General features: G+C 41.0%; 1 protein-coding gene across 1 annotated transcript in view; it reads right to left on the bottom strand.

Moving 5' to 3' along the window:
- Positions 1-8,205: 8,205 nt before the first annotated feature.
- Positions 8,206-16,752, bottom strand: part of vwa8 (von Willebrand factor A domain containing 8) — a 200,185-nt gene continuing 191,638 nt past the window's right edge. The window contains exons 43-45 of the mRNA XM_033032907.1: positions 15,271-15,369; positions 11,944-12,182; positions 8,206-9,349 (exon numbers count right to left, since the gene is read on the bottom strand). Coding sequence (XP_032888798.1) covers positions 9,241-9,349; positions 11,944-12,182; positions 15,271-15,369 — 447 coding nt within the window. The 3' untranslated portion in view covers positions 8,206-9,240. The remainder of the gene's footprint in view (positions 9,350-11,943; positions 12,183-15,270; positions 15,370-16,752) is intronic.

Here is a 16,752-nt window from a genome sequence, read left to right as displayed (position 1 = left end):
TGATGTAAACAGGCATAGAGATCCCTCAGTTCAATGCACTGACCTAGGGGAAGAAGAAGTAGGATTGCACCAGAAAATGCTGGAAACACCAACCAGGTCAGGCAGCATCTATGGAGAGAGAAACAGGTCTGGAATGCTTTGTTATGCACAAGTATTTTAAAATCTGAATTAATTAGTGCTGCTGACAGAGAGGTAACTATCTTCTCCATTGCTATGGAACCTGAGAGCAGGCACGACTTTCGTATGACCTTCATCTGAAACGCAATGTCTTCCAGCAGCTTTGGTATGACGTTCATCCGACGCGCCATGCCTCACAACAGTGCTGCATTCCCTCAATACCTTGGAGAGGCAGAATTTGATGACAGATTTTTCCCTCCAGAAACAGACGACCATCAGCAAAATGTGGACCATGTATTCCTAGACTTTTTAACTGTCAACAGGAGAGTGCCCGTGTGGACTTGTTATAGGATGCAAATCTGGTGAGAATCAATACAAGGAGCATTTAATGTCTCTGGTGGAGTAAACTGTTGCTAGTAGCGATGAGGAGGAATTAACGTTGTGAATCGTAGAAAATCCCTATCTGAGAGAGCTGTTAAAAATATCCAATATGGAGATGGGCAGATTTTTTGTGAAACAAGGGTAATTAGTGAGAATGGGAATGTTGTGAGGCCACGTTTGGATTTGCCATGTACTTGTACTGAACAGTGGATTAGGCCCAATGATGACTTACATAGAAAATAGGTGCAGGAGTAGACCCCTCTTCTTCAGGGTGGGGTAAGGACTATTTTCCCTGGAACGCTGGAAGCTGAGGGGTGTCGTTAAAGGTGTTTATGAAATTATGCGAGGCAGAGGTAAGGTCAGTCATTTTCCCCCAAGGTGGTGGACTCTAAAACTAGAAGCCATAGATTTACGGTGTGAGAGGAAAGATTTAAAGGGGACCTGAGAAGTAGGTTTTTCCCACGGAGGGCGGTGGAACAAACTGCCAGAGGAAATGGTAGAGGTGGGTACAATTACAACTTTCAAAAGACTTTCAGCAGATACATGGATAGGAAAGATTTAGAGGGATTTGGGCCAAATGCAGGGATATAGGAGCTAGCTATGCACCTTGGTCAATATGAGTGTGTTTGGCCAAAGGGTCCGTTTCCATGCTGGACAAGGCTACGACTCCAAACACCTTAGGGTGTGAATTACATGCTAGAATGGAAGGTGCCATCAACTCCATTTCAAGGCCTAAATCCTTTCTGACATCTTGTGACTGTAATAGATTTACATTACAGTAGCAAAGAGAGTTGGAATGAGATAAATGGAACATACTGCAGATAAGCCATTTTCTGCCAACATGGGTTATATTGTTTCTGATATGAGAGTGCACTAATTAACTTTAATTATTATTTTAGTTTAGATACTAAAATAATAATTATCAGCAGGAACCAACAAAAGAATGTAAACGTATGCATTTATTTACAAGCATCAAGAGTATTCATTTTCAAAATCCTGTTGAGCTTGTGGCCCTATAATTAGTTTTATAACAATTTTACCAGCTGCTTTTTCCATGCTGCTAATTCATACAAAAGATGGGGATACGTGTGATCAAAGGACAGGGGAGGGTCCGTTAACAGCAGATGGGAGTGAGTGGCCCCAGGAAACAGGAGCAGGTTGCTTCCCTAGAGTTGAGTTCACTCACCTGAGGGTCATCAGCTCATTTCTCCGAAACTCCAGTAAGTTCACATAGGTATCAGCACAAGTCATTGCACTACTAGTGTTATGTCTACTGCATGACTGGTTGCTGTCTGCAATCACCAAATATCATCAAAACTCTCGACAAATAAACTTTCTGCATAAAGCAAACAAGCAGGATATTCCCATTGAAATCACAGTGTAAGATATGCAGGAAAATATCATACTGAGTGATCAATGTTTCAATTTATGTGTGACTGCTGTAGAAAATGTATCTAAAATGTGTGTCAAATAAAGTATTAAATTATGTCTTACCTCGAAGTATCAAACTAAGTATGCTCTCCTCAGACGTATTAAATAATGTAAGCTGGACAAAAATGCTGGAGAAACTCAGCGGGTGAGGCAGCATCTATGGGGCGAAGGAATAGGTGACATTTCGGGATGAGACCCTTCTTCAGACTAATTCTGTTCCTATAAAATATTCCATGCAAGGTGACAGCAAGTGTTTTGGGTTTGTAAGTGAACACAAATTCAATAAAAAATTAAATACTGATTATCAACAGCTGATCCCAAATTACTACTAATTGTAATTCCTGATGGTCTGGCATTTAGCTCATTTACCAGAGTTCAGTGTGTAAGCGGACTGTGAGGTCAGTGCCAAAGTCAAGGTCCGGAGTGCTCCAGATCCACAAGTATTGTGGATCCAGAGTGCTTTTAAACATACTGGGTTCACTGATAGTATATAATTTATTAATGTGCAATGGATAAAACAAAATGTATTTGGGTATTAATAGGAGTGACATCCAAAAGTCCTAATATTAATAATGTACGACTGATATACATGAAATGTTTTTACCATAATATGCGTTTGCTTCTAATAAAAATATATTTTTTTAAAGTCCTGAATGTCTGCCAGTGTGGGCACCACCAATATCCCAAGAATGCCAAGATTATCGGAATGTTACTGCAATTGCTGCAACATTAAACTTTGAGAATCAGAAATATATATATATATGTGTGTAAATAAATAGGATACTATTCTGAGAAGAGGCAGGCTTTCTTCACATGGTTGGGTCAATATTTATTACCAAGACAGATTATGTGGTAATTATCCGCTGTTTGAAGGAGTTTACACAGACTGGCTGCTTTATCTCCTACATTACTATAGTGATTACATGTTAGAGGGATTTCTCATGGTTACGAAGGGCTTTGGGACAATGAAAGGAACCACTCCTCCTGAGCACCACTCCTTCATCCTCGAGGACACACAAACAAAGATCGATTGATCACCTGGCTCGATATTTTTTTAATTCACAGCTTCTGCCCTCAACAAATGGTTGAATAAATGTCACCCAGAATGATCAGCCATTATTATGGTTTGGCACTTGTGAATTTGCTTTTGCCCATTCCAAAATAAAAAGTTCTAATGTTTACCACTGATCATATCAATACGGTTTGTAAGGTTATTAAGATTTTTTTTTTTTACATTACAATCTCAACCAATAACTTCAAATTCTGATTAGTTTCTAAAGATCAAAGCGATTTTAAAACCACCTCTCTTATTACTGCTGAGTTTCTCCAGCATTTTTGTTTACCCTCTCTTATTACATTTGTTTGTATCTCAAAGTGATCAAATAATTTATTTTTTTAGTGGGATTGTATTAACTCACTGTTGTTGGTTTTGTAAACAAATTCCTCAAACCTCTTCAATTTATTTACAATCAACTTCAGAGACATGGACACAAAATCAAGACCAGTATTTTGGTGCATATGAAAAACCAATTACAGTTAAATGTCATTTTAACAAAGGTCTCTCATGTCTCAAAGCATTTAGGATCTGTCTACAGTAATGTAGAATTGTTGATTGTATATACTACTAGACCAAGTGGGACCCATTGTCCCATCCCCTCAACGCGCGGTTGCGGGGAGGGGGGACGACGGCCTGCGGTGTCACACACATACTAACCACCCCCCACACACACACAGAGACTAATTATATTATATTAATATTATTAATTCGATCCTTTTACCCGATCCCCCGCCCTATCCACATGCATAGCCCCCAATTTGCAGGCGTGGCTAGAGAGGGAGAGGGAGGGGGGGGGTAGAGAAAGTGAGGGCAGAGGCAGGCAGAGGGCAGAGGGCAGGGGCAGAGGGCAGACAGAGGGAGAGGCAGAGGCAGAGGCAGGGGCAGGGGGCAGGTGCAGAGGGCAGAGTGAGAGGACAGAGGCAGGGGCAGAGGGCAGGGGCAGCGGGTAGGCAGAGAGCAGCGACAGGCAGCGGGCAGAGGCAGAGGGCATAGGTAGAGGACAGAGGCAGCGGGTAGAGGGTAGAGGCAGAGAGCAGCGAGAGGGCAGTGACAGAGGCAGAGAGCGGCAGCAACCTCCCCACCATGCGGCGACACGAGGACCCCGAGCGAGGCGGGGAGGGGGCGAGGTGGCGAGGCGGCGGGCGGGCAAGCGAGCGAGCGAGCATCGACCAAAGGACCGCGAGTTGGGTGGCCGCAATCTTCATCCATGATCTTTGGTCTTCAGTCGACGGCCCGATTTCATCTCTGGCTGCATCTTTTGAATAGCGGGGGGGGGGGGGGAATGGAAGGCACGCGTAGCAGACCCATTGTGATGCCATCAGCGAAAGACAGTTGTTTCTAAATTCAAAGTTTTGTCGGATTTTTGAACATTTTCATATATGATTCGAGAAATAAAGCATGAGATTTGCAGATAAGGAGATTTTGGATCTCTACCGGAATATGTGAAAATGTTACCGTTACCGAAGATGTGATTACACACAAACACACACACACACACACACACAAACACACACAAATAAATACACACAAGATCAGAGTTTTATAAGCACAGAGATATGATAAAATGCAGATTTTGGTAAAATCTGTAAAACTAACTGTCCCCAACATCATCTTGCTGATCACTGATAGAAAAAAATCATGATCCCTGCAGGACGTAATGTTGACAGGTCTCCAAATCTATATCCAGCATCAACTACTTGCTGTTGACATCATTTTTAGCAGCCTAATAGCAGTGTGAATACCAACGTCTTTAATCTTGCAGAACAGCTTCCTGGTATACGTTGCCAAATTCAACTAAAGATGCACTTCTCAAAAGTGTTTTTAAAGTCCAAATTGATCATACTCATCCAAATGCCATAATCCATCATCTTGACGACAGCTCCAGAAATCACTAATCAAAATTACACAGCAAGACCTCCTTCTTCTGAAGCCATGTTGAGTTGGCCTTCCCTTTTGATTCAAAGAATCATACAGCGCATTTGGAATGATTCCACCAACTATCTTTTTTATTATTTACGTCAAGTAATTGAGCCAATAGTTACCAGGTTTTGTGTTTAAAAATCAGGTTACATTAACTCCCTTTCAGTCATTCATTCTGCTCATAAGTGTTGTAAATATGTGAACTAGACTGATACGAGATGCATTCCAAGCTCCTAAGGATGCTCAGACAGTTCATCTCCAATACTCTATTTTCAACTTTAACTAATTATATCAGACAATATTTTCATGTAACTTAATATTGATAGTTCTTTTATCAGACACTCTAATAGTTGAAAGAAATCAATAAAACTGAAAACACAACCAATTTAATATTTCCTCCATTCCTAGCAAGTCCTTTGCAACGTCTTTGATTATCATTTCATTCATTCAAAATACTTTTGCCAGTTTTTCCAAATGAAAATATCTTCCTATTACTTCATAAATGACTGTGCTCCATTCTCTCTTTAAGCTTTTAGTTGATCCCACAGTCATCTTAGCTTTCCCTAATGCAGAAGACTTACCTTGTTTACTTGATCAATGATTGCTTCGCTGTTCACATCTTCGCCAGTGTACTATTTACCCCTTCACTTCCCTTATTATGTGCAATCAGTTATCCTCCATATGTTTTATCTTGCCGATAAAATCATTCAATTTGTATTTTAAAATTTGGGAGAAGGGAGTAAGAGAAAATACAAGATGAGTCACACTTATATTACCACTGCTGGAGACAGAGTCATATCAATTACGCAGCAGAGGCGACTGTGCATCATTAGCTTGGCTTTACTGCATTCAGAACAAGTGTGAGGTCTTGAATAGCAAACTTATTTAAAGACTATCAGGCATCATTTTTCTGAGCAATGTGACAGAGGAGTCAATGGGTCAATTTTGTCCCAATCAGATCAGGTATAAGTTACACGATGGTGACTTCATTGACTGCCAGGAACATTCGATGGACTCACGACCAGGAACATGATGTCCAATGCCACCTGTTAGAAGATGCTGACCTTGGTAACCTGGTGATTATGGTGAGATTCAACCCTATTGCTCACTTCAATAAATCTAATATTTTTTGGGTGGGCGGCAGTGAGCGACTATGGAATGTGTTAGGTGAAAGGACAGCTGAGGTTCTTCCTTGCCTTTCAGGGAACGGAAAGTTAATGAGTTTCACGCTGGTGCTGGAGGGTTGCTAGCTCCTAAAAACAAAGCAGCCCAACACGAGTATTAAATATATTCCACTTTGGGAACAATTCTGAAGAAGGGAAGAGAAAATACAAGATGAGTCACAATGCTGGAGATAGAGTCACATTAATTACACAGCAAGGCAACTGTGCGTGACTTTACTGCAATTATTTTTCCATGCAATGTGACAGAAGAGTCATTGGGTCAAATTTGTCCCAGTCAGATCATGTGTAAATTACATGATGGTGATTTCAATAGCCCCAGTTGCACAGAGGAGTTCGTTCCAATGACATCAAAGGTGAAATCTGGTGCCAAGTCCATAGTTGGGGAACTAAATACCACATGAGGGCATGATTCGGCCCATCATAGTCTATGGTAGGTTATCGACCCAAAACGTCCCCTATCCATGTTCGACAGAGATGCTACCTGACCCGCTGAGTTACTCCAGCATTTTGTGTCCTTTTGTATTCTAACCAGCATCTGCAGTTCCTTGTTTCTGCAACTATTCCAATACTAGGAAGAATTATCAAATGAGTCCTACTCCTCATGAACCACAGTTTTCCGAATTTCCTTTGGAAGTTTCTCCTGAATTAGCTGCCACCACGACTTCAGAAAACTTGCTGTAGAACGTCTGCCTGCTCTTGCCCCAATTCCACTTGGCTTTATTAACCTCAGATGCAGGGTTATACGTGAGGAAATATCACATTAGTTAACAGGATAGTTGAATCTCAAGCTCTTGTGATCCATTGGTTAACTTTAAGCTGTAAACAACACTGGTGCCACACAGGGTTCCATCTGCTGTCACCATTTATAACTCCAATTCCCTACATTTTTAAAATTGATACGTCATTTGACTCTGACCCTTGAAGAAATGAGTTGACAGTACTGGCTGTCAAGTACGGATTTGCGCACACACCAATTTGTTTTAACTTGGCTGAATGCTAAGGTATTTTACCATTGTGCTATTATACACCGAACATTACATGCGCATGTAATTCCTCTGATGAAGAGATAAAGAACATATCTCTCGAAAGATATATAAACCTCTCTATATCTCTCGATATCACATTCTATATCTCTTGTTTCCCTTCCCCCTCAGATTATCAGTCTGAGTAAGGGTCTCGACCTGAAACATCACCTATTCCTTTTCTCCAGATATGCTGCCTGACCCGCTGAGTTACTCCAGCTCTTTGGGTCTATTTTCGGTTTAAACCCGCATCTGCAGTTCCTACCGACACAATATTATACGTAAATATAATCAAGGCAAATCCAAGTACAATAGGTACAGCTGGAAAGAGATTTAGAAGAGTAGGGCAATTGTATTGGATGATAGTAGATCCTCCTCTGGGACCAGCACATGCTCGGGTGCCATCAATCCTTCAATTGAAACAAAATAACGTGCTCTATTCATAAGCTCATATATCCAGAATTATTTTCTTTTAAAAAACATTCCCTTTGTTCTTTCCATCATATTCCTTTTATGCTACTCGTTTCCTTTCTGACATTTCCTAATTCTGAAGAAGGATCATTGACCTGAAATGCTAGCTCTGTCTCTTGCTCTCTATGCAGATGCTGTCTGGCTTCCTGATTGTTTCAGCATTTTCTGCTTTAGGTACTTTTGAAGTGTTGTCACTGGTTTTAATTGTAAGTAAAAATAATAAATAGTGAATCAATTTTGGCAGCGTTTAATAAGGGATAAACATCAGATGGACATCGGACGAAAATGCCCATGCCCTATGACACAAGGAAGGTCTTTTACATCCACCCGAGATGACAGACAGGCTATCTGTTTAAATCTCATCCAAAATACAGCATCTGTGAAGGCCCACTACTCTCTCACCTAAGGTGCAGCGTTAGCCTGTAGTTTTATGTTCAGGTTTCTGAAAGGAGAGTTGAGAATGCCACTAGCTGAGGCATGGTTGATCCACAGCACCATGTGTAAGTCAACCACTTGCAAAAGGCACTGGACAGATAAAGCTACCAGCTTTAGAGTTTACATTGGACATGAAATGATCATAAACCCCAGGGAAGGGGAACAAAATGTTCTTTCTGAGATAATACACAGATTGAAGTTTATTTTGTTATATCACACATCATGAATTATATTACCATTTGACCAATATATAATTTATATTCAGCTTTATGAAAGAGCAATCAATATCTAATTTACATCTTGGTTCTCTTTACAGATTAATTACAATATAATGAAGATGGACCTATAAGCATTGTACAGAGATAATTCAGAGATCTAACTCACTGTTATAACTGGTGGATGGATTCTGGCAAAAGGATTTTCCCAGGAACGACATCCCAGGATATTCAGCAGAGTACTCCTGTACATTTATGTGAAAATAAAATCTGAGAAATGAGGAAATTATATACTAGCTGGTTTTCAGTCGTAAGTCATAGAATGTCCAAGTGCTTCAAAAGAGGCACTGTGAAGACCAAGAGTAGTTGGATGAACATCAGTTGCGTTTCTTTATTTTTAGACATCATTACTGTTTCAGAACGGCACTATGAAGGCTGGGAGCCCTGCTCCCTTCAGTCAGATGCTGCAGGAGCTGGCTTTCATTGCAACATCCCTCTGCAACATACTGTTTCATCCACCCTCCGTTTATCACACGGGAAGCGAGCATAATTCAAACAAGTACTTTGAATATGTCGACAACATAAAGTTTGCTTCTTGCTGCAGGATCCACATCTCACTCTGATTTCCAAACACTTCACATTGGTTTGTAATTAGAATAAGCATTCTAAATACTTTGTCTCTGAACTTTAGAAGATCAGAGGTTTACTAAACACTACTTATCTGCGAGGCTCTATTTATTGCACATGTACAATTTAGCAATCAGCTTGTAATTTCATAAAGAGATTATTGAAAGGCACTGCAATGTTTTGCTCAAAGCACTTGACCAGTAAAGCTGTTTGGTTACAGAGACTCTTCATGTCTTTGTCCCAATACTGAAAACAGATGAACAACTAAATGTAGTGGCATCATTGTACAGGTGCTCGAAGCATCTTGCAAGCAGAGATGAATTAATCGTGTTTCTTTCCCCATCATCTCCTGGGCACACGTCATTCCTGCTGAGGCAGTTCTAGTCTGCTGACAGCAGAGTGGATGTGAAGATCTGCTGTAGAATCTGTGGGATTTGTTTGGCATCCATGGCAACGAAGGACCTTCCAGCAGGCAGGGTCTGTTGGAGCCTGGAATCCAAGACAAATTAACATTGCAAATTATATACTGCAGAAGCTTTGGGAGTCTTCTTTTCAGAAAGGAAGCTTTTTTGTGGTTGTTGTATAACTTAACAATACATGCCATTCCTTCGAATATAATCCAGGCATTTGACAACAGCAGTGAGAGGAAGCACTCAGAGACTAAATCCCAGGCTCCTTTCAAGCATGAAAGCTCTGTTTCGACAGTCTTTGCATTCAGAAGCCACTCACCATAATTCAACACACACAGCATCAAGTGGCAGCTCTTAGAAAGGGGGTTTAAGCACCATTCACATACTATTGTATCTAGGAATCCCCCGATGGCAATAACAAATCATTCTACACTATAGAATTTCCTGATGGCAATAACAAATCATTATATACATGCATTTAATTGCATCGATGAACCAAGGTATCCAGAATGCCAAATGCATTTTGACTTTTTATTGGTCTGATTTTACAGTTTATATAAATTAAGACTGCTCACAATTAATTGCTATGATGTGATTGATAATGAATATGAACATGCAAGGAAACCCCCCAGAAGCTTACTAAACTATAAGTGCCACCGAACAGTCATCATACAAGGGTATGGTTTGCACATAGGCTTCAATTGAACCTCAGAATATATGAAGATGGTGTAGAAGAATGAGCTTCCTATACCTGCACCTGGGAACTTGGGAACAGAGGTAGACCAACCAGCATCCCAGCCCTGCTCCAATATCGCACTAGATCATAGCTCATCTGAAGTTTAACTCCATCTGCCGACATTGGCTCTATTAATTCTAATACTCTTCCTAGATCAAAATCTATCCATTTGTGTAATGACATTTTGAATTAATCTAGTCTTTCCCCTGTGAAATGCCTCCTGGTTTCCTCATTGAATATATAATGTATAGTTTATCTCTTTTTTCTGAAAACAAAATTCTGAATTGTAAATATTTTGAACATAAGAAAACAGGAATAGGCCACTCGGCCCCTCAAGCCTGCCCAGCCATTCAGTATGATCAGAGATGACCTGTCTCAGGTCTCAACTCCTCTTCTGTGCTGTTTCTCTACAGCCCCTAATTCCATGATATTTCAAAAGGAACAGTTTAGTTTAGTTTACTTTAGCGATACAGGCACTTTGGCCCACCGGGTCTGCGCCGACCAGCGATCCTCACACATTAACACTATCCTACACCCACCAGTGACAATTTTTACATTCACCAATTAACCTACAAACCTGTACGTCTTTGGAGTGTGGGAGGAAACTGAAGATCTCGGAGAAAACAGGTTGAGATTTAAACAGAAAAGTTTCAGCAAATCTCGAGAGAGCAGAATAGAAGATTGTACTGTGGGTGGAGGCAGAGAGGGGCCAGTGGCCTGTCTGCGGATCCTGCGTAAAGGGTAGATGGTGGAGCACTGAAGATTTTAAATTTAAAGAGGGGACACTCCGGCATAAATTAAAGAACTGGGACACTCCGGCATCCATCTGCAGTTCCTTCCTCCACACTCTTCCCCACATCCTCTTCATATTCACAGCATTAGTTCTCTTTCTTATCTTGGTTCGGTTTGTATCAGTCTTTTGTGTCAGAAGATTGTGGGTTTGTCCCACTCATGAGGTACTGAGGGAGTGTTGTACTGTTGAAGGATTCGCGTTTCATTCAAAATGTCAAACCAAGTCCCTACCGACTACCTCAGATGGATACAAACTATCTCTCAAACAGGGATAATGGGGCTTGATGATCAGAATGAGTGCTTGATGTTTGATGTGGACGGTGGGCTGAAGGGTCTGTTGGATGGCTCTAAAAACAGTAATTCAGAGAGAGAGAGATATCTCCAGTGTTCTAGGTAAAATGTAATCTTTGATCAACACTATCTGGTGATTATTATATTGTGGTTTATTGGAGTTTGTTGTTCACAAGTTTGAGTCACAGGCACAGAAACAGACCCTTCAGCTGACCATGTCCATGCCAACCATCTATGCTATTCTTTATGCCTCGGGCTCCTTACTTTAAACCTATGCCCTCTAGTTTTAGACACTGCCGTGGGGAGCATTATCTTCCCTATCTATCATAATTTTGTGCACCTGTCAGGTCCCTCATCACTCTCCCCCGCTTCAGGGAAAACAAATCTCATCCATCCCAAATAATACCCCGATGATTCCCCTCTCCAGTGCAATCGTGTCCTGCAGAGACAGGCATGTTGCAGATGAACATTTAGAGAAAAATACTGCTGGATGCTTAGAGATATGAGAGGACAAAGGTACAAAGTAAACACATTTTCTTTAGAAAATTAATTTGATTATTCTCCCCAAAACTATCTAATTTCCAGATTTACAATTTGATTTACTTCTGCCGCAGATCTGCCACAAGTCAAACAAGCACAAAATTGTCCTCGGTTGAACTTTGCAGAGTAAAGACGTGCACCTCTAACCATGCAGCATCCCCTTAGTCCACACTGAAGTATTGGCCTGAGGTGTGGGCTCAGCTCTCTGGAGTGAAACTTGAACACAGGTTTCTAATATAGAATTAAACATTCTGTGGGATTGTGGAATACACATGTAAGGAATATACAAAATTCACAAGGTATAGTGCAAATACCTTTCTGCTTGATTGCCCAGGGATCCGATGAAAATGGCAAAGGCATTAACTTGAGGATTGCTGGTCAAGGCTCGGGCAAACCTTGTGGAGCTTATACCATATCGCTCCAAGTTAGCATCACTCAGCACAATGACAAAATGCTCATCTGCCTCTTCTCTGACAATCTCTTGGATAGCATGTTCTGTCCCTTCGAGAGTGTGGTCTCCGCTCATGCAGAACTGGGCATGGGCATGCATTGTCTAAACAAAGAAAACATTTATCAGTGACCGGTCTCTCCCTCACTCACATACACTCACACGCACCCACTGGACTCTTGTAGTAACTTCTAATCAGTGCTTCCTGTCAATGACGAGCATTTGAATTATTACGGGATGACTGGGAATCACAGAGAACATTGACTGATGGGACTGAGTAAGAGACATGGAAAAGTGTGGCAGCCAGCTGGGATTGCTATTCAAAGAGCGTAATTGGCAAATGGAATGGGTAAAGAGTCACAGACCAGCAGACAATAGTGCTCAAGAGGATCAGATCTATGCAGATGGCATAAAGATTGATGGAGTTGTTGACAGTGTGCAGGTTAGTCTTAGGATACAGGGTGATATTAATGTATTGGTGAAGTGGGCTGAGAAATGGCAGATGGAGTTCAATGCTGATAAGTGTGAAGTGATACATTTGGGGAACACTAGTGAGGCTCGGACATATAACATGAATGGTAAGGTCCCAGGCAATATTGAAGAACATTGGTGAATATTGGTGTTCAAGTCCAAAGATCATTAAAGATAACTGCACAGGTAGAGACATGGTTAATCAGGCATAGGGGATACTGGCCTTCATTAGTTGGCCACTGAATAGAACTGAAGGGAGATTATGCTCCAACTTGATAAAAGGTCAGGCTTCAGGTGGAATAATGCATGCAGTTCTGGTCACCACATTATAACAAAGCAATGATAGCGTTTGAAAGGGTGCAGACGAGATTCACTAGGTCATTATCTAGATTGGATAGCTTGAATAATAGTCATAGTATGGTCAACAAAGTATAGTCATGGTCAACAAAGTATAGTAATAGTCAACTTGTCCATGCCGACCAATGTGCCTACCTCCACTAGTTCTACTTGTCTGCATTTGGCCCCAATGCCTCTAATTCTTTCTTACCCATGTACCAGTCCAAATGTTTTTTAAATGTTCTACGTACTTGGCTCTACCATTTTCTCTGGCAGTTCCTTCCACATGCCTACTACCCTTTCTGTGAAACACTTGTCTAGAGTACCTAGAATGCTCTGCTGCAGAGTTGCTGACGGTGTTTAAGAAAAGTGTCTAGATGAGCACTCGGATCGCCCAGGTATTGAAGGCTACAAGAAAGCTGCTAGAAGATGGGATTAATATGGATGGGTGTTCACTGGTCAACATGGACCTGTTGATCAAATGCAACTGTTTCCGTGCTGTATGTTTTTATGATGCACTGAGGAAGAGAAAGAGAGATGGAGAGTCACAGGCAGACAGCACTGATTGGAAGTCACATAGAGATATGAGGCGATTGAATGAGACTGTTTGACAGTAGTGTTTTGGCACGACAGAGATTGGCAGAATATTGATTGAGTCACTAGGACAGGGGTGGGGAACCTTTTCATGTTGGAATGCCGCATTAAGTTAGCTGTAATCTAGTAAGGCCGCATCCAAGAAACTTCAATTAGATATACTTCAAAATGTACATTATTTTGTTAAAATAGTCCTCATGACTTACTAATGTTTTAATTGTGGCCGTCAGTCGGGGAGGATTATTTCGTTAAATCTTCTTTTACTCTTTGGTATTTTAAATACGTTCATTTTACAAATTAAAATAAAAATAATAAAAGATGAACAAAAACATATTCATAAAAATAAAAGGTAGACAAAAATGCTGGAGAAACTCATCGGGTGAGGCAGCATCTATGGAGCGAAGGAAATAGGCGACAGACCTGAAGAAGGGTCTCGACCCGAAACGTCGCCTATTTCCTTCGCTCCATAGATGCTCCCTCACCCGCTTAGTTTTTCCAGCATTTTTGTCTACCATCGATTTTTCAGCATCTGCAGTTCCTTCTTAAATAAAAATAAAAGGATTTGTTCTACAAAATTGGGATTCATTCAAAAGACCACAGTTATTGGCCTAGAAGGCCGCAGGTTCCCCACCCCTGCACTAGAACATTTGTTTGGGAATCAGAGTATTGTTTGGGAATCAGAGAGACACTGGCAGATGGTACTGCATGTGAATCAGAGAGAGAAGACGACTCACTGCAAGGCACTTGCACTCGGGAGCAACTGTAACATTGGTCCTTTGGCGATAGATAAATAACAGTGCTGCAGAATGCCTTTGGAGCATTGAGCTGAGGTGCACCAGCAAAGATATCTCCAATGTACCAGTCTATACTGCATCCCAGAGCATAATGTTATCAAAGCTCTACAATGCACCGTTCAAATTAATTTAGGTAGTGGCTTTTACAGTGGTTTGTCCAAGACATTGGCATTGACCAATGCCTCAAATCTGCAATTCTATCCTCAGCAAATGATTGTGGATACGGTTTTGCAGTTTGCAATCTTAAGATTGGTGAATCAGGTAATGAGATGAGGTGTTCACTAGCCATGAAAATAAAAAGAGCACATGCTGGAAATATGAAATAAAACATGTTGGAAATACTCGGCAGGTCAGCTATCATCTATGGAAAAATAAACTGAATTAACGTTTCAGGTTGGAGACCCTTTGTCAGAACTCATCACATTAGCCACATCAGACTGGCCTGGCAGCCTTTGCTGCTGATCCTCATGAGCCTTTCTGCTACTAGGCTGCAGCTTATAATGTATGTAATAAGTGTGTTATTTTTACTCATTGAAATCAGTCAGCCATCAGCCTCAGAGCCAATTAAACAATTTAATATCTTGATTAATCAGCAGGAAAGAACTGCAGATGCTGTTTTAAATCAAAGGTAGACACAAAATGCTGGAGTAACTCAGCGGGACAGGCAGCATCTATGGAGAGAAGGAATGGGTGACGTTTCGGGTCGAGACCCTTCCTCAGACTGGCGACCCGAAATGTCATCCATTCCTTCTTTCCAGAGATGTTGCCTGTCCCACTGAGTTACTCCAGCATTTTGTGTCTACCTTTGATTAATCAGCATCTTAATTTCATTTGCCCTAGCTTGGCTCCGCATCCTCATCTGAAAAATTCCATTAGCGTCAAATTTAAAATTATTTACTGTCTTACCATCTACTCCTGTCTGCAGTGCAGACCTGACCACATGAACCCGTATAACTGAAAGCCAGTTCAGTGAGAACCAAAATAGCGAAACAAATTACCTTAATAATCTGCAGTCTCTCCTTGTTGTTTTTGGGAATCTTTTCACTTCTGACTAGTTCGATGTTGAATCCATCTCCTGAGTGACCAACAATGTCATACTGAAGAGATAAAACAGTACATCAGATGGAGCAATTTTCTCTACTTGAATCTGTACGAAGCCATTATCAAAACCAATATTTATTGTTCATCATTAATCCCCTTGAACAAGTGGTGGTGAATCACCTCTGCTTTCAATGTTAGGCAGTGATGTTTTCATGCATGGACTGCTCTTGTAGAGATCGAGGGTTTAGGATGTATTGTTCAAGAAACTCACAATCAATCTGGTAGAAGTCAACTGTGGAGTAAATGAACATTTACAGCGATGGAAGGGGCTTCGGGCTGATCCATTCTGCTTTCTGCTAAGTTGTTTGAACTGTGTTGGAGCTGCATTCATCTAACACATGGAATGTACTCCATTACACCTGGGGTGTGCCTTCAGAGCGTGGAGGTGCTCTCGGAAGACAGGAAGTGTGGACTAAACTGTGGATTAACTGGCTGCTGACCTACTCAAAAGATGTGATTTTGGGGATGGGTCAATTATGACCCATCCCCAAAGAAGATTGCTGCTTGCCCAGTGTGATATGTCAGATACAGAGTCTGAAAATTTAGAGATGGTATATCATCAGGTACAGTGACATATGGATCGATTCATACAAACACATATACACACACACACACACACTTCGTACATGCTTGGGCGCTGATATACACAAAGGTTTTATGAAATTGCTGCTGCTCTTCAAATCTCCACAAACATATTGCTGCGGTTTCACCCCTGACACAGTACTGTGCAGAATCTGATATGAATTAAAGTTACGAAAATAATTAGCTAGTGTAGTGGATGTGGGTGGGATGGTAGTGAAGCCGTGGTGTTTATAGCATTTCCTCTGAGTGTCAGGTCTGCTTTCTTGTTGTTTAGCTTCTACATAAGTAGGAAGAGATGAGTCTACTGTTATTTTGTGAGGATACAAACTGGCATATTACCAATTGCAGGAAATAGCCAAAAAAGCAAATCAATCAGCTCTGTTATGTACTCACTGCACTTTGAAGTGTGTGCAGTGTTATGCCTAGGTACAACTGTCACAAAGCTAACTTTGTGAAGGCTAGACAAAAATCTCTGAACAAAAAATGCAGTGAACTCTAGTTTCCTGTCACACTGAAGCCACCTCTTTACAATTACTGAAGAGCTGGAGACACATTAGAATGATGTTAAGAAATTGAAGGGTATGAAGATGAGTTTAGTAGGCACCATTGGACAGGTGGGTGGATCTAAGATATAGATCTGCAGTGATCTAATTGAAAGACAGGACAGGCATGAAGGAATGGTTGAATATCCTATTGTTGTTCCCATATTCATGAATGCAAATGGTATCGACATTATTGTCACGTGTGCTGAGATATAGTGAAAAACCTTGTTTTGTGTGCTATCTACGTAAAAGCCC

The sequence above is a fragment of the Amblyraja radiata genome, chromosome 14 (genome assembly GCF_010909765.2).
Source record: "Amblyraja radiata isolate CabotCenter1 chromosome 14, sAmbRad1.1.pri, whole genome shotgun sequence".
In the NCBI taxonomy this organism is placed as follows: Eukaryota; Metazoa; Chordata; class Chondrichthyes; order Rajiformes; family Rajidae; genus Amblyraja; species Amblyraja radiata.
The sequence above is the reverse complement of the archived record's forward strand: the minus strand, read 5'-3'. Positions and strand labels throughout refer to the sequence as shown.